This window comes from Mycteria americana, chromosome 1 (assembly GCF_035582795.1).
Source record: "Mycteria americana isolate JAX WOST 10 ecotype Jacksonville Zoo and Gardens chromosome 1, USCA_MyAme_1.0, whole genome shotgun sequence".
Lineage (NCBI taxonomy): Eukaryota > Metazoa > Chordata > Aves > Ciconiiformes > Ciconiidae > Mycteria > Mycteria americana.
The window spans coordinates 33,513,552-33,539,849 of NC_134365.1; the positions used below are offsets into that span (position 1 = coordinate 33,513,552).

At 36.5% G+C, this 26,298-nt stretch overlaps 1 protein-coding gene across 5 annotated transcripts in view; it reads left to right on the forward strand.

Annotated features, from left to right (window-relative positions):
• The window catches only part of PPHLN1 (periphilin 1), a 73,966-nt gene that overhangs the window by 11,236 nt on the left and 36,432 nt on the right, over nt 1-26,298 (forward strand). For 3 of the 5 annotated variants that reach the window (XM_075494150.1, XM_075494172.1, XM_075494165.1), the window contains 2 exons: nt 18,670-18,926; nt 22,889-22,971. In XM_075494150.1, the coding sequence (XP_075350265.1) occupies nt 18,670-18,926; nt 22,889-22,971 (340 nt within the window). The remainder of the gene's footprint in view (nt 1-18,669; nt 18,927-22,888; nt 22,972-26,298) is intronic. The other 2 variants (XM_075494157.1, XM_075494180.1) reach the window with 1 other exon arrangement.

Sequence of the window (26,298 nt, forward strand, 5' to 3'; positions counted from 1 at the left end):
GGAAGCATAATGATAGCATCTTTAGGATGTTAGCCTGGGACTGTAAATAATTTAGTGCGTCTCCCTGATCAGTCCCACTTTTTACATGACTTCAGAGAATTCTTTGGTCTAATTTGCTTCTGTGACTGCAGTACCTTGGGGCCACAATACAGTGGAAAGATACCTGCACCATTTTAAAGGTTGGTGGGGTGGATAATGGGATTATGAAGTTCACCATAGCCTTGTTCTGACCTCCCTGTTTTCTCAGCTGGACTGATGAGTAGATTATATTAATTTCTGTGAGCACTTCTTAGTCTGTACCTCAGGTTCCCATCTATGAAATGTAAGCAATAGTATTAAACAGTAGGGCTGCAACATACACATGCCTGCAGTGATGTTTGATATGGGATTGTTTGATATGATAAATGAAGTACAGAGGATAGTGTTACACTCAAAATTTATGGACAAGTGTCGTGGTTTAACCCTAGCCAGCAGCTAAGCACCACACAGCCGCTCACTCACTCCCCCCCGGTGGGATGGGGGAGAGAATCGGAAGAGCAAAAGTAAGAAAACTCGAGGGTTGAGATAAAAACAGTTTAATAGGGAAAGCAAAAGCCACGCGCACAAGCGAAGCAAAGCAAGGAATTCATTCACCACTTCCCATGGTCAGGCAGGTGTTCAGCCATCTCCAGGAAAGCAGGGCTCCATCATGCGTAATGGTTACTTGGGAAGACAAACGCCATCACTCCAAATGTCCCCCCTTCCTTCCTCTTCCCCAGCTTTATATACTGAGCGTGACGTCATGTGGTATGGAATAGCCCTTTGGTCAGTTTGGATCAACTATCCTGGCTGTGTCCCCTGGCTGCTTCTGCACCTGGCAGAGCATGGGAAGCTGAAAAGTCCTTGACTAGTGCAGGAACAACTAAAACATCTCTGTATTATCAACACTGTCTTCAGCACAAATCCAAAACATAGCCCCATACCAGCCACTATAAAGAAAATTAACTCTATCCCAGCTGAAACCAGGACAACAAGGATGAAACTCACCTTAAATATTCAGACAAGAATTAATTGTTAGTGTAACTGAAATATTAACAGTCTAATCTAAGAATGTCATCTCATGGCTGTACTTTTATATGCCACATCTTGTGTTTCCACTTCTCAAGGTGTCTGCTATTATACCAGGCCTGTATTTCTATATGCTGCATCGTGGCGTTAGTCATAAATATCTCATTCTACATAGAATAACTCCTTGTTACTGCAGTCTATATAAAACTATGGTTGTACCATACAAAGATCAACAAAAGTAAACCAAGTTAGCTGTAGACAGCAGGTCAGTTAGAAAAATTGCTGTTAAGCCTGCACCAAGTTAAAAAAAAGACTTCAGGCAGGTCAGGAAAAGCTCAGACAGAGCAAGCCTGACAAGCTTCCTCAAAGCCTCGGTGTGGAGGCCTTGCAAAGCTGTTAGTAGCAATGGCAATATAGTGCTACAGGGCTACACAGTTGCAGTAGATATCTATTGCTTTGAATGTGATGATTTAGACATAGCATAACTAGGGTATTACATAACTTCACCACGAAAAAAATTCCTTCATATACCATAAGGGTCTGTGTGCACTAGAATTCTCTCAAAATTGCATTCTCAGGGCTCGAAGCAACAGTAAAGGGTTTTGAAAATTGGTGTTTAATAGAAACTTGTGTAAAAATTCTTGCATCTTTTCCTCCCGCTTTAGAAGAATCAGAGTTGTTTAAAGCTGAAAAAAAAAAAAAAAGACTGAGAAGACTGAGTTAGTGCCAGGCAGTTTATTTTAGACAGAACAAGAGTGGCACCCAGTGGTCAAAAATATTCTTAAAATACATCCTGATTTCTTCCATTTAAAATGTGAGGATAAAATGTCAGTTCATTTTGTTGAAGGCTTTAAAAATGTGTTGCATGGTAGGTGGTAGTCCCATCTGAGTCTTTATTATATATTTCAGAATAAGTAACTGTTATACAACTGCAATAACACTATGGAAGAACTTCATAGAGGTACTTGGTTCAGTTGAGGGTATGGGAATGTATTTGCAATTGAATGAAGCCCTACTGATCTATTATATAAATATGCATTAGCATGTCAGAAGTCTGATTGTACAGAAGAGCACAGGAATAGTAAATAACCTTGGATGTAAAATCCTGTGATCAGACTGCTAAACACTTGTAGCATTACATGCTTTGTAATAAACTTAATTATGATTTTTTGCATATTGCTCACTATTGAGCTATGTAGTGGATCTCAACAGAGGAAATTGAAGTACAGTACTTGTTATATGTTGTCTCCTAGGGTGAAAACGCTGATTACTTTCTATTTCAAAGGCATTTGCACTATAAAACATGAGATTAAAAAATTACTATATGCGGAACTGCTTTCTCTTTGGATATGATGAAAGTTATTTTGAGTATATACATATATATATATATACACTTATAAATATTTTTTTTTCTTTGAGGTAGTAGAAGGAGATTTAAGATTACTTTAACCAGAAGTACTTATTAAAAATTGCATGGAACATGGCTAAAACATAGTACAGAGTTAGATTTGTGAAGCTAAAGACACTCAGGAGGCCTGTAAAATTAATGGGTTTTCGTAGTGAGTACAATGACTATAAATTCTAAAAAGAATATCTCTTTTATTGACATAAATAATTAGTTTTCTTGAGTATTTTTAAAACCTCATTCAGCAGCTAAAAATGTGCTGTAAGAAGTTGTTGTCAATATTATGTTTCGTGTTTCCTCTTAAGCATTAATCATTCACATCTTCCTTCTTTGATTTTTGGCAGCTTAGTGTCAAAAAGTAGTTTCTGATCTCTTACTCTTTCCATTTTTGTTCCCCCTATCTTTCTTTGGAGTGCTGAAAAACATTACTTGAGATTCTCCCAAAGTAAAATAAGTTCCTTACCTGGAATATCAAAAATCCTTAAGTGATGCATAATTTCGGGGGGTGAAAGTTTCCCATATTGAAGAAACCAGCTGTTAGGTTTTTTGGAGTGTTGGGTTTTTTGTTGCTGCTGTTGTTTCTTTTGTGGATTTTTGTGTTTTTAAGCTTCTTGCCTTCCCCTTAGAAATAGGAAGTGCATGCGTATTTAGCAGTTGCATAGCTGTGGCTTGAGCTGTGATGTGTCTGCTGACCAGCAGCAATTCTCTGTGAGTGACGAGAGGATTGTTGAGGTTCTACCACTTGGCTTAGCTGTCTTTTTTTCCTTGCCTTCTTTCTTATGGAGTTATGCTCCAGTTTCCAAGCAGCTGTCATATGCCCATAGTACCATTGAGCAGAGCATTACTGATCCTTCTGCTCTTTTCTGGACCACTCAGTTCTTGAGTTGTTAGCCCTGTTTTATACTATGCTCAGTGAACAGCTCTCATCCTGACCATGGCTTCTTTATGGTAATATCATATTTTATGTCTAAAAAAATAAAGTAATTCAGAGGATGTGCTAGACATAGTTTTCAAAACGAGTTCCTCGCCCTTTTTCTCTTGTTCTGACCTAGGGGATTCTTGCTGGATTTCTGAACTCCAGGAACTGATGTGAATTGTGTAACCTTAGAGTCATAGCTTGGTTTGAAGTGCCTCTTGGTTCAAGCCTAGTTGGCATGTATAAAGAATTGTACATCAAAGCAGAATCTCTTAGTTTGGAGAACAGAGAGTTTTCTGCACACATGATGACAGTTTTAATGTGTTGGTCGCTGATGCTATGAGAATTGTGAAACTTGGAAATTATGAGAGGAGTAGAGATCAAATAACACATGACTTCTTTGTACATTTATCTTTTACTGATGTTGATCACTTCTGGGAATGTGTTACTACTTGTCTTTAGGGATACATCAAACTCATTTATTCAAAGCACTCAAATGATTTTATGCATGTCAGAGTTTTTGAAAACTTGCAGAGAGCTATGCTGTTATATGTTGAGGAACTCCAGTTTTATAGTGCTTCTGTATGGGCCTCATAGCAATGGATTTTGAATACAAGTTCATTTTTATAAAGTCAGATGAACTTTTCAGGGCGAAATGCTTTAGATTTTTAGCTGCTGTTCACTTTAGTCATACCAAATTTTAATCCTTTTGAGTGCACAGAGCATTACTTCATTCTTTTTTTTTTCAGCCAAACTGAGTTAATAAGATGTGAAATATGCGAAACTTGGCAACTTAAGATGGGTAAGACTCATCTTCAAAGAGAAATTACAAAATGACGCACTTGTAAATCCCAGCTATACATGCATTAAATTTGATCCGTAAAATCCGAGGTCCAGATTTTTGTAAAATAAGGATTGCCATATTTGTAGACAAAGTACTCTGCATCAGTAGTAATGTTGGGTCATATAATACAGAATCCTGAGAATTGTCTCATGTAGGATGTTTTTAATGTCTTCTTTCAGGTTGTTGATATGAATAAGTTTTCCTTTGTTAATGAAGGAAACGTGCTGCTGTGTTGTTTTGTTTATTGCTTGTTGGGGGTTTTTTCCCATGTCCTGTGTGAAATTAGGAACTAGTCTTAGTCCAGTCTTTAATACTAATGCATTTGTGTATATAAAGCAGATCTGCTTATCTGTGGAGTACACAGGAAATATTTTGTAATAAATAGAAATAATAAAGTAATTTTGATGCTAGAAATGAAAGAAAACTGTCTGGCAAAATGTTGAAACTAAATTTTAAACAATTGGTGATCTGTGAACAACTAAGATTCATCAGTCAGTTCTATATTTTGAAGTCTTTTAAATCAATGGCACATTGCCTTTCCTCTGAAAATTTTATGTGGCTTTCTGAACATTAAATTAACAGTTACCTCTTTAGGGTGGTGAACCATAATATACCACAATTTTTGTAGGTGCATAAACCTTCACAGTGAGATTGTGTTTACTGAAGACCATGGAGGAAATTGGTAGCAAAGTCAGGGATAGAAGCCCAGCAATCGTGGCTTTCTGATCGCTGCTTGAACTACCCTTCCGTTTGGTGATTAACCCCTTGCAGGTGCAGTATGTGATGACCAAATGTTCTAGAGGGGTGGTCTGAAGATTGTACATTAAGAAGAAAATTGTTCTTTGGCAAGAATGGTTATTTTAAACCAAAACCATTGATGAGAGAATCTCCAGATAGAAGTTAAGGGTCACTGACTCTTCTCTCAATAAAGCAGGACTTAATATTGAGGGTTCAGATGTGTCATAGGCCAAGGCAGTTATCTTTACATTATCACTGTGCAATCACCTTTGAATTACAGGGACTAGCTTGTTTCTTGTTTTTCCCCTCCCTGTATGTATTCTTTAATGAATGAAGCAGTGAACCTGTTTAAATATTTTATACTCATTTAAAACAGTGTATTATATTGTGGGAGGTCTTTAGGCTTTGGATTTAAACTTTCTTGTAATGTAAACTGATCTTTGTCTTGCTTATAGAAGAGAAACTTAGCCAAAGGGATTTATGAGATGGTGCTAAAATTGTACATAAGTCTGCTGTTCTGGTGCAATATTTGACAGGTCTTAAGGGACACCATACAAGAACCTCATTCTTTATTAAAAAAACATGTGTGGAGGGAAATAAATATGGCAGTCACCCAAAGAAAATGGTCTTGCTTTTGACAGATTGATAAGCAGAGTTCTAATCATATTCATTAGCACATGCCTTTTTCTTTTAATAAATAAATAAATAAAATCTCTGCCAGAACATTGAACCTCTCAGGTATTCACACGAACTACTAGAGTAACTTGTTTATTCATATACGAAATTACAGTTTCCTTATAATAGGTCATTGTGGTAGATTCGTTATACCTGTCTACAACTCCAGGCAAGGACTTGTCTGTTGAAATCTTTAGTTCAGAAGACCCATTGTATTAGGCTGCTAGCTAAATTAGTTTACCTTGGCTTATGGTATTCGGGGGGGGTGGAGAGGGGATTTAGAACTTCTTGGAACAAGATAATAGGTAATAGATAACTTAAAAGTAGATTCTAGTTTACATTAAATATTTAATGACTTCATATTACACTTCATGTCTTATGCAGCAATCTTACTGATTCAGTAGTTGCTACATTTTCTTTGAGGGCTGTTTTCTGCTTCACCGCCTCTTTAGCTCTTTTCTGCTTGGGACAACCGATTTGTTTGCAAACTGACGTTTATGTTTTATAATTTGATTTTTGTTACTTGGCCAAAATGATCTATGTCTAATTGTATTACTAATGCTTTGGGTTCCTTTGGACCATGGGTTTTTATTTTGAATGGATTTTAAGAACTTGAATCTTCTCATGCAGGTATTGCTTCGCGGTTTAAAACTGCTCTGTACTGAAGGCTATGTGTAATTAAGAACAGATCAGGACTGTCCACTATTGCAGGCCAATGCAATTGATAGTAAAAAAGTTTCAATTCAGACAAGTCTGGTTTTGTTGCTGTGATGAATCTCTTTCCTCCATTTAACTTAGAACCTTAAACTTAGACTTAGAACCTTTAACTTAGACTTAAAACTATGTGTGTGAACACTGGCTATTGTCTTGCTAAGACTATTATGTAAAACTGAGTTTCTGCTGTTATTTATGTTGGTGGGACCTGCTTTGTTTATATCCAGAATTATACTAGAAACTTCATTCAAAGTAATATCTGCTGTCCCTCCACTTCTGAAATGTTTGTCACTTGAGAGAATGGGGAGAGAAGGAGAGTCTGGTGGACAGGGTTTCAATTGTAGAATTTTTTTGCCCCCACCTTACAATGTAAAAATATGGGGAGGAGGTAAAAATTCCTCTTATTTTCAGCGGGATTTTTTTGCATGTTTCAGCTAATTGTGGGGTTATTCTGTAAGGTGAATGTTGCTTTCACTGGCAGCTAGTTGTTGTTGAGTGATTGCTTTTAATTTTAAAATATTTTTATTTGCATAACTATTGACCATGATCTTTATTGAAGACCTTTTTTCTTTTATTTCTTTGCAGAATTTCTCATTCCAATTCTAAAAAAACATGTTTGCTTTCAAAAATTGCTTACTGATAATTTTGTTCCTTTTAGGGGGTGTTGCAGAACTCTGATTTAATTGCTTGTGCAATTTCCATCTCAGGTTGAGGGGAAGGAGTTTAAACTTTAAAGTCACAATATATGCCGTATTGATAATTTAATTTCTTTTTCTCTTAATCATTTCTCCTGATGAGCTTCTGAGGTCAATGACAGTATTCCTACCATTCAGCCAGGACCCTGGAACCTCCCACAGGAGTCTGAGCTGTGATTGTTTTTTTTTTTCTTTTTTCTCCTAGTTGATGGGAGACTCCTTTGAGTGTTGTTGTTAATAGAGGAGTCTGGCTGTTCTATTTCCTTTCAGAATGATGTCATGGAAGCTTTGTTTTTCTTATCAAAACATATCAAAGTTTCTTTTATGTGGGAATTGTCAAATTAGCAGAACTTCCCACTACCTGATTTTTTTTTTTTTGTTTTCCCTGCTGAGCTTGTAAATATACAGTCTCATGCAGTAGAGCCTACTTGTTCTATGAAACTTAGAAGGGTTCTAAATCTTGGTTTTAACTCCTGCTGAGAGCCATAAGAGAAAACTGGGTAAGATTGTTTTTGAAAAGCATAATTAAAAATAAGTAGTTTCAGTCTGATTCTGTATGTATGGTATTTCTTATACTTTGGTCCTTTGAAAATGTTTTAGTTACGTTTAAATATGGTCTCTATGTTGTGACTCTAAAGGATTGACAAAGTATTCTTTGGACTAAAGACAGGTAGTTATAATCTTCTCAAATAATGTTTTGAGAAGATTTAAGATTGGTTTAAAAACCCAGCCTGAATTATTGTTGAATAAAGAACAGCTAGGTAGTAAATTGACTTGTAAGTATTTATTTGGCAACAATTACAGTAAACACACCAAATTTGGTAACAGAAAACCTGGAAGTTCTCATCATGGCAGTTCTCAACTGTTGTCATGTGTTTATTTAACTTGCTTTTGATCCAAAGCTATGTTGTGTTTTAAGGATCTATTTTTTTTTATGTGTACAACTGTTTCCCACTGCAGTTTTTGTAAGGCTGTAAATTGTCATATGAAATTGGTATCATCATTATATTTTTAACAGTGGTTATTGCATAAGAACTGTTTACTACAGCTATTATTATGTTACGATATACATGTAAGGAAAAAATTTAGTAGTGTGTGCAAACTCAGTTAAATTTTGTAGTAACAATGATTTGTTGCTTAAAACTAAGTCACATTTTGGGAAAATTATTATTTTCTTCTTATTGATGATGTTTACATAACGCTAATAAACTGTAAGGAGATTCTCTGTTTACAAGTATGATAGGGCAACATGCCTAAAGATAAGATTATGTACCTGTACACTGTAAGCTCTTGGTTAACACCTCACTTCAAAGAAGACTTTAAAAAGCAAGCTCGTCTGGTCCAGTTTTATAGCTAGCATTATAATCGGGTGGTAGATGGTATCAAACTAGCAAGTTAATGCTTTATTGGGAAATAATGAGGCAAACTCCCATGGACAGCCCTTGATTATCCTGGAAAGGTTTCCTAACAAATATGCTGAAAAACAGCTATGTGCTGAGACACAATGGGGAGGGAAAGAGAAGGGAGTCTCCCTTCGAGTCCAGACAACTACTGTTAAGGTGGGCATCTAACTAAATCATCTCAATGACTAGCCAATGAATTGGCTTAATGAATGTAGCCATAGCTTTCTCAGGATGGGGAGTATTGTCACAGAGGACTTGTACATAATTTCCCTTAGGAAGATAAACGCTTCATCTGTTAGGTTGTAAGGACTTGTTTGTTATATTTTGAATATATTAAACATTTCAGGGAATTTAATTCCCATTGAGAGAGGGTGGGAATACTAGGATGAGCTTTGCTTAGATGTTGTTTCTTTACATGAATGCAAGTTGCTTTCCCCGCCCCGCCGTCTCCCCCCCCCCCCCCCCCCCCCCGCCCTTAATTGACAAAATGAGATGTGCTGTAAATTTCAGTAGAGGAGAGGGAAAAAATTGATGTTATTGATAGTATGAGTAGAATGCTTTTGTTAAGCATTTTGCTGCAAAGAGAAGACTTTTGATATGCCATTTCCACCTACTGCTGCGTTTGAGTGTGTTATGGTCTATATCTGAGGAAAAGTTAATCAGTAAAGCAATTCCATGATCTCATGCTGTTGATATTATTTTTAAAAAGTGATGCTATTTTTGCATGCTAACAAATTATTCTTAATGTTAGTCTTGACATTTATTCATTATATATATTTCCATAACCATACAAGGTTCTTTCCCTTGTATATGGAGCTTTGTAGTATTAATTTGTGAGTTGATAACAAATGCTTTTGTCTAAGTGGAACTGAATATTAACACCATGACACGCAATAGTGTTGTGTCAGCCAGCTGTGGGAATGTCTTTCTCTTCTGAAATCTGACTTTTAACAGTTGCATTGTGTTAAATGAAGTCCTACCTTACCTAGTCTAGTATGCCTAATTATTTTTGGAAATTATGTTTGAGAGCCTGTTTATGCAATTTGGAATTAGAATGGAAAAGCTATTTTAATGTATTGACTTATAGAATCATAGGATGGTTTGGGTTGGAAGGGACCTTTAAAGGTCATCTAGTCCAACCCCCCTGCAATGAGCAGGGACATCTTCAGCTCAATCAGGTTGCTCAGAGCCGCATCCAACCTGACCTTGAATGTTTCCAGGGATGGGGCATCTACAACCTCTCTGGGCAACCTGTTCCAGTGTTTCACCACCCTCATTGTAAAAAATTTCTTTCTTAAATCCAGTCTGAATCTACCATTACCCCTTGTCCTATTGCAACAGGCCCTACTAAAAAGTCTGTCCCCATCTTTCTTATAAGCCCTCTTTAAGTACTGAAAGGCCGCAATAAGGTCTTCCTGGAGCCTTCTCTTCTCCAGGCTGAACAGCCCCAACTCTCTCAGCCTGTCCTCATAGGAGAGGTGTTCCATCGCTCTGATCATTTTTGTGGCCCTCCTCTGGACCTGCTCCAACAGGTCGTCTTTCCTGTGCTGAGGGCTCCAGAGCTGGATGCGGTACTCCAGGTGGGGTCTCACCAGAGCAGAGCAGAGGGGCAAACGAATTCAGGTTTGATGAGGTAGTAAACTCAGTATGTGTTCTACAATTTTTTTCTTACTTGATGCATTTTTTGGAGGAATTTTGTACAAGGATTATCTAAGTAAGGCAAAGGATTATGTTAACAGAGGAGATTGAAGTGACAAGCAATGAATTATCTTACTCAAAAACTCTCTTCAGCTGCTGCTACTTTTATTCCTTACTAAAACTTGCCTCTTAAACTGTATTCTGTTTAAAAATTTATCTTTGAATCTACATTTATTACTCACAGCCAGAATATTGTCTTTTCAGTGTTGCTTAGATATGTATATCTATTATTTTTATTAAAAAAAAAGTATTCTGCCAAGGGACCTATTTTATTAATCATAAATAAATGTCACAAATGCAGTAAGGAGACTGATCTTCCTACAGTAAAAATCTATTTCCACAGCAGTTTAAACCTGTCTAAGCTGGTGCCATTCCAGTCCTTACCTCTCCCTGGTACTGTTTCAGGTGTTTGTACTGTTCAATGAGCTGGTCTTGTATGCTAACCCACCATAATCAATTAAATAATTATCTGCCAGTTTGGTTGCCTCAGAGAAAATACCAGTGCCAGGTTAGGCATAGAGTGGGAATATGGATTCCAGGAATGTTGAGAAGATTAGGATTGTGGCAGCACCACTTTGAATCACTATGACTTGTCATGGAGGTGCACTCTGACGTTAACTGTTATTAAATCACTGAAATAACTGAAGGCATACAGTAGTTGCAAAAGGATTTTTAATAAGGGATTTACCCAGGTAGCATGGCTTGTCTCTGGGTTAAGTATGTTCAAGTAAGTGCCGTTTGTAATACATAGGAAATGGCCTAAGAAAAAAAAAACACTAATGTATATTATAGTGATTGTAAACTGTAATTAAAGTGAAAGGAAAAAGCAAACTGGAAAAAAAAGATAAAGCTACATGGCTGAATAATTCATAAGAGGAAATATCTGTCTTAACTCAGGGCTTTGTGATTTCGAACAAACTCTATACTTGACAGGAAGGAACGAGATCAAATAAAGAAAAAACCCATTATGTACAATAATTGTTTTTCTTCATATACATCTAATGTCTTTTATCTTGAGAAATTCAAAAGCAGAGGTAGTTTGCTAACTTTTGTATAAGTTTGCTATGCAGAAGTCCGTACCACTATTACAAAACTTTGGGACATCAGCAAATGAAACCTATTTGACCTAATTGCCTCAAATTTCACTTTAATTTAAGAATAAAAACATAATGATTTGTGGAGCATTTTTCTGATACAGAGAAAAATGGAGTGTTTTTCTGATTTACAGATCTCATTAAGGGATTTGGAAAGAGAAGAAAACTAAATATAATAAGGGTATTGTGTATCAGTGTTACTGACATAAGGTATTGCTGCTTACAAACCTGTTCCACAACTTGCTCTTTCCTTTTGCAGCTTTTTATTGGTAGTGTTAGAAAGTCAACCACAAGGGTTGATCGAATCAGTATATACTACTACAGTACACAACTTGTTGCTTTCTCTTAAGTATCAATGAACTAATGGCATTCTGTGGCATACCAATGAAAAGCCTTAAGAGCTCCTTTAGCAGATATTTCATAGTTTCTGGGTTCTTCTATTTAAGAATTTTAAAGATAGCCTTTGAGAAAAAGAGTAATAGCTTGCTGAACATAAAATTCACTTATGCCCCTAAAAATATAGTGCAAAAATATTTCCTTCTTTCTTTCAGGTACTTAGTGTGTATATTAGACAAACGCTTGCCTACACTGAATTGCTTGGCAAGCACTGACTGTGAAGTAAAAAAACAAAATAAACCCCCAAACCCCAAAGAAAACCCCCAAACAAATGAAAAACCCACCACAAAAACCCCCCAAAATAACAACACCCCCCCCCAAACCAATGAAACAAAGAACCCCACCAAACCCCCCAGGGGAAAACAAAACAAAAAACCCCCAAAAACCCAACCCCCCCATAAAACCCTTCTTGTGTTTAGAAATTTGGCAATATAAAGTTGTGTGAGTCTAAACAGCACATATTTTTCTCCAGTCTCGTGTTATTTCCCACACTGATTTAGAAGATCTTTAAAAAATAAAATTATTTTTAAATTTGCATAGAGCTGTTTACTTGTGTTTCGTAGTATGTTACTGTCCACAAATGTTTGTTCTCAATACCTTTATGCTTGCTTTGGGTAGTGCTTGGGAATTTTATCCATCTCCCACCCCGTCAACCCCATGCTCCTTGGTACCACAGGGAAACTTTTTAAAGTTCTTTCCCATGTGCTGGTCTCAGTACCTGAGGCAGGATGACAGTAAGTCTGCAAACACCTACTTAGGAAGGTCTGTCCCATTAGAACTTTCTCTAGAAGCTATAATGATGACCAGTTTCTTTGGTCTGTTATGGTATCAGGAAAAAAATAAGAGTATGTGAAGATACCTTATCTTGCTTCCTGTCTTCCTTCCAATATTAAGCATGTGTATTGAGATACAAGATTTGAGTGATTTCCATTTTGAGTTAAGTCTGTTTAGGAATTGATTCAGTTGCTACTGTATTGAGAAGTTTATTCCTCGACATAGTTATCTGAACTGCTTCACTGTCCTGGGATGATATGCTGCTCAGAAAGTCGAGAGTAGGAAATCTGGCCCAACAGCAGTGTCTATCAGTAAATATTTTATTAGTGAAATTCTGTGCTGTTGTAATTGCTGTAGCTGTTAATAGAAATTGTAACTTGGTCCATCACTTTACGCAAATATGCACTCTGGAACTTTAGACCTATGATTTATTTTCTATTGTAGAGAAATTGCAGGGACTTAGTAAGTCCTTGTTTTTTGAAAAGAAGAAAAGCCAAGTTCACGTGCATTTGAATGTAGTTATTTTGTCTAATTTGCTCTTGATTTGTCTAATTAACATATTTTGTCTTTATTCTGCATACAGTTGTATAAAGCTGTTTGCTCTTAATTCTTTGGAACTTAAATCTGTGTTTTTCTGGACTCTAACTCTTTATTTCTTTCTTGTTCTTCTGTCCTAATCTGTATGCTTGACCATAGTTTCTCTCTGTCAGGTAGTAGAAAGAGAGTTTGAATTTAAATATACTTTTATTGTGCGAGCTTATCTTCCAGCAAGTTTAATAAAGTACATTATCAATGACAGTGGAAAAGAGGGTACTCTTTACTAAGGATAAAGAGGAGTGTAATCTGATTTCCAGTTTGAGTTGAAGTGCATAGCTTCACTATTCAGTTAAAGAGCATAGCAGGCGTTTCTCTCTAATGTTGCTGTAATATTCAAGCTGCCTTAGTTTTTATTCCCTGCTCTGTCATGACATCCCAAGGTGGGTGGGCAGGGGGAGAGATGAGTTTAGTAGCTTTCAGGTTGAGTGAGGTGGACAAGTGGCATCAGTGTGAAGTTTTGGTGTTTGCGTATGATGACTTCAGTAGTACTACGTGTGGCATAAAAATTGTGAAGCATTTATATATTTTTAATTTTTTGTTGTACATTTGGTATGTCTAGTTATCCTTCTCTTCATGAGATTTACTACTGTTCTGCAATGCCTGTTTCCTTTTGGCTTCATGTGAAAAGCTGTTAATAAGATTACATTGACTAGACCTAATTATGTTAATTTCATTTAAAGCAAATGCAAATATCACTTACAAGTACTGCAGTTACTTGCTTAGTCATAAAACATCAAAAACCAGTTGTCATAAGAAGTCCGTCATCATTTCAAATGTCCAAATGAAAGCCGATGGAACAAGATGCAATTACTTACATCGACAATAGTGTACTTCACTGTATTGTTTTAGCTTATGATAAATCAACACAAAGATCTTTGGACAATAATGAGATTATAGTAAGTCTCTAAAGCAGAACTAAAGTAAATTGTTGGTTTGTTGCACAAACATGTACCGAGTACTTTGGAAGGAAAGGGAATGAGTTCTGGGAGAGAGGATGGTGGCTGGAATCTTCCACCACCTACCTTTACTTTGAAGATGTTAAAAGTAGAGGTGTTCTTGACTCTGTGTGTTTGCTTTTTGGATGTATAACACAGCAAACCTTTTGAGAAACTTAGAAGTTAGGGGTGTAGTATATTTTATTAAATATTTTCCACGTCATCTGAGTCATGTTGGTAGCTCTGTTAGCCCCTGCAGTGTCCTGACAAGGAAGGCAAGAGGATTTTTTATTTTTGTTTCTCTCTTCCTCCCCCTTCCCCTTGCCTGTGTGTTATGAGACAGAGAAAGTGTACTGAGTTAAGAAGCGTGGTTCAAATCTTGTCTGTTTTATCTCTTGCACTGAAGTCTGGTGTCTTAGAATTTCCTCAATTTATTTATAAAATTGTGTGAGTTACTTTTAGGCAAGGTTAGTAATCAAGCCCAAGCCTATAAATGGAATGACTGACCCCTTTGACAATAGCAATAATCGTTCTCAGATGGAAGGGGTCACATAAACTTCCCTGACTTTTTATCTAGGTGGTAGACTGCACTCACCTGTGAGTTACTGAAAGAACCTACAGTTTCTGCTCCACAGTGACAGGCTGTTGAGTTGCCAATCTCTTCAGTGCAGTGTCAGAAGTGTGAGTTATGTCCTCTATGGCTGGACCACATCGTAGATTCACGTTTTAGTTGAGAACATGGATGTCTGTATTGGGTTGTAGAAGTCCAAGAGAATAGTAAGCATGAAGTATTGTACACAGTTGCCCAGTAGCATGAATTCAAGAGAGCGAACTAAGATTCCTCTTACAAACAAAACTTTTTCCCGTATTACGTGATGTGCTTTCATGTACCCAAGTACACCTCCATTCCAGGCATTTCATATCTAGCAAGTGATTGAATTTTGCCTTTACTCTTAAAAGGTAAAACTGACGCACCAACTAACGAACTAACAGTTCGTGTTAGTCTTTGTTTCACATAGCTTAAGCTGTACCACTCCCTTTTGTAAACTAGAAGGCTTCCTGCAGCCCTCAGTTTCCCACAACATTGCTGCTGAATGGTTTGCTGGACTTAAAATGGTAAGGAGGGATGAAACCAGAAGTACTCAATGTGGTAGTGGTAGCTTAGGAAAGGTGGTGTCTCTGATCCTTTGGCAGCAGAAAATCTCCCCTGTATTGTATTCCTTCGGTCTCCTGCTATGCAGAAAGCTGTACCTTTGCCTATTCTGTATTTGTGTTTATTCCTCCAGGAAATTGGAACTGATGGCTAACTGAAATAACTCTCAGGGCTTTTGCTCTTCCCTAAGCTGCCCTTGGTGGATGGTATGTCAGGGTATGGCTGTTTACTTCTAAAATTTCAGGAGCTCATCCAAGATTATCAGCTTTAGTGACAATTTAATGGTCAAGTTTCATGGAGCTTAAAAATGCTGATACTTCCTGTTGCAACACTGCTGAGAGAACTAAATTGTGCTTTCAGGACTATGTGTGAGGTGTGAAGACAAAGTATAAAGATAAGAGGGATCCTATATAAAAGAGAATAATCCTGTATTTGTTGTTAAGGGCAGTAGTTCTATTTTAAAGTTACAGCCAAGCACAAAATTTTGCATCTCTATTAAATATTGTCCCTGCTCAATAAACCTTTTGAGTATGTGTTGGAATCTGAAGCATGTGCTTAACTGCTTTGCTGAATTGGGGCCTTCATTACCAAATTGCAGGTGTATGTTAGCTTAAGTATTTAAGGAAAAAAAAAAAACAATGCTTATTTTGTTCTGTTCAGTGTAGTTTGTTACATTAATGGAAAACATCAGAAATGCTGTGCTGTTGCTATGCCTGTCCAAAACAGATTTAATATAGTTAATGGCTTGAGTGTTCAGTATGAGATAGGGTCCAGTTAAGAATTAACATGGAGTGATGAAATGAAAATTTAAAAAATGAAAGTGAGATTCTACTTTTTTGTGCATAATATTATTGTAGAGTGAGGCTTTTAAATGTTTTCCTGTTTCAAAGTGTGTTTCAATGATATTTTGTAAATTCTTATGTGGATATTAGAGCACTTATTATATGTGTGTAATAGCTGGGGCTCTGTAAACATTTCTATAATAAACTTCTCTGTATACTAGGGCTTAATAACTTGCTCATAAAAACGTGCTTTGGGCATAAAAGTGGTGTACTGGTCTGCCAGAAAGCTTGTGTTTTAAAAATAAATAAGATTATTTAAAGAGAGAGATTTAGAAGGAAACTGAAGAAAAAGTGCTGTACCTAACTCATTCCTGATAAATATTTGATCAATATGTTCTTTAATAAATTAAAAAAACCCACTTAACTAGACAAACTTGTTCACTGCTGAGCTAATCTTTCTAGTATACTTAAAGTCTGAACGTTTGCTTTAAGTGTACTGCTACATGAAATGTTTATACATGTAATGTAGGTAAAGTGTTAGTTCCCTATTTTCAGCTACTTCTCATAGGTTTGAGAACTCACCTGGCTTCTTTAGGTTTCTTTTTGCTAAATTTAAGTGGACAAAGGGGTTTGAACGTTTCTTCATTAAACGTGTTTTCTCAGTCTCTGATAATTTTGGTTATTTCCTTCTGAAAAGTCTCCCGTGAATCTACACATTTCCTGAAGAGTAGTGTCCAAAGCTGGGCACATTGCTCTTAGGCCTTTGAAGAAAGCAGGAGGATTATCCTTCTGTGTATTCTGGGGTGCTTCATTCTTTGATATAAGTAGCTACAATGGCTATTGTATAGAGGCTGTTAAAACAGAGTACTATTTAACAATTCCTTAATTGTTTCTTTTGCTGGCTCGCTGGGGGAGAAGAAAGTGTCACAATAAACAGAAGAAGAAAACGGAAGAAGAAAACATGTTTAGAAAGGGAACGAATATTGATTTTTAGCACACCTGTTAGATATAAAACCGTGTAATATTGTCTTGTATCGGTTTTGGTATGCAGACCTGTAAAATATGCTTTTCTATAAGATGACATACCTATAAAAGGCCTGTGGTCTGTTAACAGTGAAATAATTATTTAACTATAAAACCTGGCTTTGCTTCCCTGGCGTTTCACTGAAAAGCAGGGTGGCTGAGAGCTATTGATTCATAGTTTAGTTTCATATGAAAAATTTCAAAATAAAGATTTGTTTTATTTTCCTGATGCTTTATTGCGTCTGGAATTGGAGAAATAAGCTGAAGGATTGTCGGTATTTTTACTGGCTACGTCCCCTCCCTGATGACTTTTCTGTTGTAGAATAACATCAGTGTTGCTTGTGGGATGTTTGCGCTCTGAAGCAGAACCACTCATGCAGATGTGCTTTCTATGCAAAAAATAAATCGGCACACTGTATAAAACACATCAGTGTAATAGGGTTTGTATTACTGTGGTGCTACCTGTGTAGTTTCAGTAGTCCAAAACACCTTTGGCACACTGAAGTCCTTTGTTACCTGTCACAAGTGTGGGCCTGTAACATGCTATAGGAATTGTACACTAGAGGGCTTTTTTCCTTTTCTCCACCAACATAAAATTAGCTATAGCTACATTGTGCTAAATGAGACCACCAGATCTTTGCTCGTCTTTGTGAGGCATTCCCTTATTTAAAATATTGGACTATGATGAGAAATAGGAGAGAAAAGCAGTGAAATAAGGTACATTCTGGCTTATTATAAATGCTGTGAAGTCTTTATTTTTACTTAGCAGTGCTGTGGAGGAGCTGAGAAGTACTTGCTTCTCTTAGCAATGTGTCTTCCGACCAAGGCAAATGTCACAAGTCTAGATTCAGTAGGTGTTTGCTTACATGTTTGTTAGCTTTGAGATTCTTTAGGAAAAGTTCAATTTGATACTGGTTTATTGACCTTTACATATATATGTATATTAATATAATTTGCAGGTAACCAGGACATTTGGGGTATGGTCTGGAGTAACAATATATAAATTTAGTAGAAAGTTTTGGTGTTTATTAGATTATGGTTTCATATCAGTTGGGTTTCATGGAATACTGAGTGTGTCTGTGGCATTTTACAGTAAAGTTCAAAATGAATATTGTGTATTGTGAAAGACATAGACTTTTTAGTAGGTGTAAATCTTCATATTTTCATTCACAGTTTGATCTTGGGTGGATACATAGGCATGAGGATAGATAGCCTGTAGTTTTCTTTTTGTCCTTGCTGGATATAAACTGAAATCCCTCAATGATATTTCCCATAGGAAGATGTGTGAAATCAAATGAGGGACATAGTCCCTTGAAAATAAGGGTGAGAGAAAAATAGAGTTGAAAACCAGCCAAATAGTGTGAGCAATATTTGCATATGCGTTTTTAGCTATTTTAAATTAAGGCTTAATTTCCAGGTGAAGTGGAGTGAATCTGAAGAAATAAAACATGAGAGTCCCAATTTCTTGAATGTCTTTTTGTCTTATATTTTAGCTGTATTATCGAGAAATAGAAAGGAATTAGCATCTAGCAGTGAAGAAGTTGAATGAAATCTGAAAAAAATTACATACATATACATATTTTTTTTCTACTTTCCTACTTGTTTTTCATTCATTGCCTAGGACTCTAGCAATGCTGAAGATTTCAGATGTGTTCTGCAGATGACAGCTAACCTATTTGTATTTACCAGGCATAAAATGTTGCCATTGTATTATCTACTGCTGTTCTAGAAACATTGGAAGGATAACTAAGTCACTTTTATTTTTCTGTTGTCTTCAAAGGGACATCAGAGATGGCTTCAGAAGAAAAAGCTTCTATCCTTCTCATTATATGAGAGAGCGATCCCCTCATAAGAGGGACTCTCCTTTCTTCAGGGAATCTCCAGGGAGCCGAAGGGATTCTCCGCACAGCAGATCTGGCTCTAGTGTCAGCAGCAGGAGCTACTCTCCTGAAAGAAGCAAAGCCTATTCTTTCCACCAGTCCCAGCATAGCAGAAGTATGTCATCTTTACATAAAAGAAATATTTCTTCTCAGCAAGGTAATGCTGGATTAATGATGAGAACTGGTTAGTGAGGTGAAACTGCAACTCACTGTATAAGCCCTTTTTCTTTACATGCTGTCTTTTACAATGAGAAGACGAGACATTTTGTACCAATTATGTGTTGTCTGGTCTTTGGTTGTTTCATTGTACTCTCTGTTCCCTTATGTATTTCATGTGGGAGATTGTAGGTGTTATTTCAGGAGCAGCTCTGGGCTGACTGTAGGAGTTTCAGCTGCACAGCTTTTTCTATTATTGTATGTTATTTTCCTTTTAGCATCAGCTGCCTCTGTTACTTCTTTACGTGCTTCATTGGATTCCCTTACAAGAAACTTTGCTATTATCTATAGCAGATGAAGACTTTTCTTGCAACCAGGGGAAAAGAGGGATTAAAAAAATTGGAGAAATTAAAGTACATATTGTTACTTGTTACATTTTCTGTAAATGTTCTTAGAACTGTATTATTAGGGTTTTGAAGCTCGTTTTTTAGCAATTTCAGCTGATCATCAGATTCTCTCAAATCTTGGTTTCCTCAAAGAAATGTGAAACGTATCTCAGTTAAATCTATACTGTGCATGTTCTGCCTTTTAAAAGCTTGGCTATTAATCTTTCCCAGAAATCTATTGAATCATCTCTTTTGAAAATATTTAAGGTTTTCCTATTTAAATAATTTGCAAATAAATTGCTTTTTTTAGTATACTACAATCTTAGCCACTGCTGTTTGTACAGCTTATGTAAATTAATCCAATTTGATTTCCCTTTCTGCAAATGCTTTCTGGTGAACTGGTGAATACAAACCTACTGTTCATTTTGGCAACTTTTTAAAAATTAATTAGATTTCTTTTTTTTTATTCACTGATAGGCATATTGTGTGTTTCCAGAGTGGCGGACTGGACCACTGTGTAGCACTTCTTGCCAAAAAAGATCTTGTGGAGTTCAGTTAACATTGTTTCAATATTAAGGCATCATTTCAGTCCTTCTAGAATACAAATTATCTTTCTAGCTCACTATTGCAATTCTTTTAACATTTTGTAGCAATACTCAGTGAACGTGAATTCCTGTGAGTCTAGGAGAGAACGAGAAAAATATATTCAACTAAATTTGTAGAAGTGTTGTAGATGTGCAGATCATAATTACCAGGAACGGGAAAAAATTTTTGTGAGAAACCATATAAAATTTTGGAATGTTTCAGAGTTTTCCTAAAATTTTGAGCCAACTTCTATCACATTTGTAGTATATTGGCAGAATTACTCAAACAGTAGTGGAGCTAGCGAAGTAGAAGCAGACATCTGCACAAATCAGAAAAGATGCTGGTCAAGAGAGGAGGTTATGTTTAGGTCTGTGGCTTTTGGGATTTTTTTTCCAATTGCATGGTTAAACACGTGTCCCTGTCATCTTTAAATCAGTTTTAAAATACCAGATGGCTTGCACTATTTCTTTATAACTGCCTGTTCCCTGGAAAATAGTATTACTAAACGTCCCTTTAGATGACTGAATTAAAACAGCCTATTTGCAAGGTATAAATGGCTTAAATAATACTTTAAGAATCGTGTTTCAATATGATTTGTCTTAGGTAAGATCATGTATTACATATTTAAAATGAACATAAAGTGGGACATATCTCATATATGTCAGCAATACATTTTAGTCTGTACTTAAATGGATTTACAACATGCGAAGTATATACTATTTAATGCAGAATGTGTAATATGATGTCTTTTTAATTATCATAATACTGTTTAAAATAATGCTGTCTGAATCAGTTTGGCCTGATGACTTCCACTGAAGGAGGAATATCCCATGTTCTCCAGCCCCTCATAAATTAGGATAAATACTGGATCTGAACAAAGAAAACTGGGGGGACATAAAGAAGCTTGGTAAAGGGAGGGAAAGGGCTGATGGGAAAGGACAGGCATTCAGCCATGGTGGGAGAGCATGGAGAGAAGCAGGGTGGTATTCTTTCACTAGGCCAGTCGGTAAGGGGTCTGTAGAGTGGTATGCCAAGGAGATGCAAGAAGGCAAGTAGTGGTGCTCGGAAAGCATCATGTTCGATTGTACAGGTAGGGCTTGTGGGTTCAAAATAGCCACATGCATTCAGAAAAAAACAGCCTAATAATGTCTCCAAATTAAATGGTGGTTTCTCTCTCTGGTTAGCTTTGAATAATTTACTGCCACTTGTATCAGCTTATTTCATCTATTCAAGCACAAACATATAATCCACTCGGATAATCTTTGAAGAATCCAGTGTGATGAAGGAGGCAGGTAGGAGGCAGAGTTAGAGTATGTAAGTTTTAAAAGGAGGTAGCTCATCCATAGGGCTGAAAAGCAGGTATCACAGGAACAAAACTTCTGTGTTACTTGGTGGTGTCAAGGGAGACGTACTGTGCTTTGGGGAGTATGACATTAAAGGCATGATTATTTCTATCTTCATATTTTTGGTTTTGTCATATACTTTATATTTATAGGAACTTTAAAACAGTTTTTCTTTTTGCTATTTCTTTTCATTGTTAAAGAGCTTCTTTAGGTAGAAGGTGAATTATGTATTATCTTTGTTTTATGGCCACTAGAAAGTCTTAAATAAGGCCGCTTGCTATGTTTTTAAGTATGCTCTCCATTTAGCATCATTTTCAAATTGAGGGTTAAAGTGCAATTTGGAACGTTTGTTTTTGCCAGAGTAACTTCCCCAACTATTTTCAGTAGCATTTTCAAAAGACCTGTCAGTAGCTGTGAAGATTTTTGCGTGGATTAGTAGGCCTTCAACATCGTAGCAGTAACTCACTTGCCTCTAACAATGTGCAGAGATGAGCAGGTGTTTGATCTTTGCTTTCTGTTAAGGCTACACTATACATGTGGTATGAAAATGTGGGGAAAGAACAGAAGACCAACTTTTCAAATACCTCTTAAACATTTCCTATTGTTAAAAGTATGCATTTTGCATAGACTTTTCCTTACATTTTTTGTGTAGGTAGTGGTATTTTAAAATACTCAACACGATATAGTCTTACTTTATGGCATTGAGTAAAAAAAGAAAATAGCTCAGCTATTAGGAGTGAGATGCCATGTTTGCTCTTCATGGCTTTGACTCATTGAATTAAAGCCATATTTGTTTATAGTTCTACTAAAATAATTTATATCCCAATTTTCATAAGTATGTGATAGACTTTTTAATTCATCCCTTTCTTAATTGTACTGATACAAATTCAATGGAAGCCAAGGTAAGTCTATATTGTTTTCCATTTGTGAACAGTTAACCATTTCCCAGTGAGTGTGAACAGTCTAGTTAATTTAGGCCTCCTGACAACACATTTGCTTTTCGTATTTACCTTTTGCAGATCCTTTAGATGTAATCCATGGACCACAGGTTGAAAACTAGTAGTTTACACTGCAGCCAATTCTGCTGCTGCAGGCTGCCTGTAACCGGTCTGTGGCAAGGCTATGCACGGACTATTAACACAGTGAATTTGAATTGTCATTTTGCTGATTTTAACTCTTACAAGAAAAGCACCGGTAATACAAAGAGCATCTAGCCCGTGGTTGATACAATACAGGACTGTTTCCCATGGCAGGGCTTTTCAACATACTGTGGCCTGCTAAACCAGTTCCTACACTGCCTGGTTTCCAGGAGTGATTGACTGGTGTCTAATATTTCACCTCTTTATATTATTACGGGAATATTAAAAAATAAAACCACATCATCTTGCCAAATCATATTGATACACCCTTTCAGTTAATGTTGAAAAAAAGGACAATGTATTTTCCTAAATATGTGAAATAATATAGCTATATCTCTCCTCTCTTTGTAAAGAGAAGAAAGTATTACCAATATTTATCGGATAGTGGAGCGTGTAGATTTCGTGTCTGACTTGAGCAAATTTCACTGCAATTTTTCTAAGCCAATAAGTGTATTTCCAACATATATCTTTAATATAATTTTACAGTTGTTAATTTTTTCTTAATTGTAGGTAAAGAGAGGACGTCAGTTCAGTCACTGAAAACATCAAGAGATGCATCACCTTCAGGCTCCACAGCAGTACCCTCATCAAAGGTGAATTTTCTTTTCAAGTGCTTCTCACCATGGTTTCAGATTGCTCGTTGTTGGATTTTTTCCCTCAGTTGGAAGGAGATACTGTGTGCAGCTGTTAAGGAAAGGAGCATTCTGAGTTGCTCTGCAATCCAGCAGAGGATAGGTTTCCCTTACCTGGCGGGAAGGTGCTGATAATGCTGTGTATCTAATGATGACACCGACAAACCTTTTTATTCTGTATTCACTGTCTCATTTTAGGAGAAAGGGAGTTTTGTATGTATTTAAAATTGTCGTTTTCCAAAGTCTGGAGCGTGCTAGAAAAGGAATGGCAAGGAGAAAAATGGGGAAGCAGTTTTTAGGAGCAACAGATCAATTGGACAAGCCTGTACTTGCACTGAACTCCATCCTTCAGTGATTCCTAAGTTGTGACTGGATTTGGAAACAGTGTGGTGAAGTGTTTGACTGACTGGGCAGATAATGTGAATAGCAGAGTTGGCTTGGAAGCAGGGCTGCTTGAGGATGTGGCAAGAATGATAGCGTTTACTTGGGAAGGGAGCCACATTGCAAGATAGTTTGGTAAATGCCATTTTATGTTCTAAATGATGCTGCTTAATTCCCCATTAAAAAACTCTTGTGGGCTGAGCACCAACTACATAATCTTGCTGATTAGTTAAACGGACAGGCTAATAAACACTGTTGAACAATCAGCATTCAATATTGTTTTGGCTGTCCTGTGGCAGCAAAAACATTTTCACATCAGAGACTGCTTGCCTGTAAATTATATTTGAGGTTAAAATGAACACTTCTACATGAGTATTTTCTCTAAATTGTTGAGGAATATTTTAATGAGAAATAAAGAAACAATGCATTATATTGTTCTCAGTGAATAAGGTCCTATTAAAAAGTCGCATTTGCCCTAAGTAGCATGGTGTACTAGCCTGGTTCTTGAGGTCTTTTTAATAAAAACAGTGGAATGCTTCAAGAAAAAAATTTGGAAGAAAGAAAGGTACTTTTTGTTGTGAGAAGGTGAGACTGAAGGAAATAATTAGGTGGGGGGGAAAATCAGGCTTTGGTTGTGCTATGTCATTCTAAGTATTTATCCCTTATGCAGCTCTTTTAGAACTGCTGTGCTAGGCATTAGCTAATTGCCAATGTCCTTAAGGGGGGAGGCAAGCGATATATTTTCAGCGATGTAAATGAGGAAAGTAAGATAAAAGTTGTTACGCAGAAGTTACACTGATTTGGATTATAAAATAAACTTTATAATCATTTCACCGATTTTGCTTACAGACTCAGCATATTACAGCTTAATACCAGATCCTTGCTTAATACAAACCTTTGAGAACAAGGAGGCATTGCAAAATCTCTTGCTCTCCTATTAATATGCAGTGTGAGCTTGAACTATAAAGTATTCTTCAAATGTTTTGCTTTCTTCTTCAGTCGGGTCTGATCTATGCTGAATTGGGGTTTTTTTGCCAGCAGTTTGCATATATCTGCTGGCAGTGGATATCCACTTGATGTAAGCTACACAAAATGAAGCTTCCTGTTTGATGGAAATCATTTCCCCAGACAACACGTATTTGTTGGGTATGCATCAGCTGCAGACATGGAAGTACTTCAATGACCTTTTATTGCTTTTCTCTTGAAGTCCTGAAATCTGCTTGTAATATGCTGTCTTGTGTCAGTGGAGCCTCTTAGGGTGATGGCTGCATTACACTGACCAGTTAAGTGATATGAGTGCTTCACTGACATAGAAATATTGTCAGAAAAAGTCTTGGCAAAACATGATGAACATCTCTAGGGCCAGGGTCTTGCAATCTACATAAACTTGAGAAATGAGTTATATACTTTATTTTATAGATTAAAGGAGAAAATTTTCAATGCTCTAAGTTATAATTTAGCTTTGAAATACTTACAAAGGTATATGCTTCCGCAGCAATATCTCTTTTCACTGTAGTAACTGTATGCAAATCTGAAAAGGTATTCTTATCTGTCTTATAATTAATTTTTTACATATTCATGCATGTGAATTAATACATGTTGGTGTTATCTGATCTTAACCACCTGCTTAATTGACTACGGCATGAAATCTTTTGTGTTTCTCTTTAATAGCTGTCTGGACTGCAAGCCTTGGAGGCTGTATCCAACATAATTAGAGCAAAAGGCAGATGTGTGAGACAGGGAAAGCTTCCCAGCAAAGATAGCAGAAAACTGACAGGTTTTTGCTGTTCTTATGTTATGCATAAGGTAAAAAAAAAAAAGAAAAAAAGACAGCTCTGTTGTGAGGCAGGGGGGGCAGTTTGGGTTTTTTTTCTGACATATACTAGGTTGTTAATTTCTTGCCAGTTTGCAGCCTAAGTAAATATGTTCCTGTTCTTCAGTTGTGGTGTACCTGTGGAAATACTATTACTTTATTACATAAAATGCACTCCGTTTTTTTTAATACATATTTATTGACATGCAACCTATAGAATTAAATTTAGTGAGATTAAATTAAACAGATTCTTTTTGCTGTATTCCAGTAGATACTAGAGTGGTTAGTTTCTGTTTATGGCTTGTGGAAATATTGTAAGTCATGTGAGATTTTATTTATTTTCATTTCATGCAAAGCTGACTGTTGGTGACAAAGATACTGGCCTTTTCTTTTGTTAGTATTGGCCAGAGCTACATTTGAGGAAAGGGAGAGATTCATAATAGTACCACAATACAAGATTTTTTGGCAGCTAGGGAAAAGTCAGGTTAAAGGTAAAAGTCAGGCATACTATGGGGAATAAGAACATGGGGGGGAAAAAAACTTGGCAGCAGATAGTTTGTAGTGAGACTAGTGTAAGAATAATTGTGTAGTTTAGAAAGGTGAGCTGGGCTAATTATTCTATGAATTACATTACCCCTTTCTTATAAGAACCCTCTTTGTACCCCTGCATACTGAACTTTGTCACCTCCTGATTTTGCTGGATATAATTCTGTAATTTACAATTATAGAAAAGAGGGATTCCTATTTGAACATTGTGTTGTACTTCTCTTCTGGATTCAGATAAAGGTGGTGTCTTTATGACACAGAATCCCGGAAGGGTTCTGTGAATTGTATACTTATGCCATACTACAGCACAAATTTTGGATAATATTTTACTTGAGGTAAGCACAAAAGGTCAGAAGATGAAGCAGTCTTATTACAGGTCACAGTATTTGCTTCCTCTGGCCATTTATGCAATTTGGAATGAACTAACAATAAGAGGGGTGAGTGTTGGTTTTTTTTCATTTGGTCCATCTATTTGCTGAGGTGGAACAGGCATTGGGTAGAAGTTGTGACAACCTTTTTCAGGCAGTGGAATCTTTGTATCTTTTTTT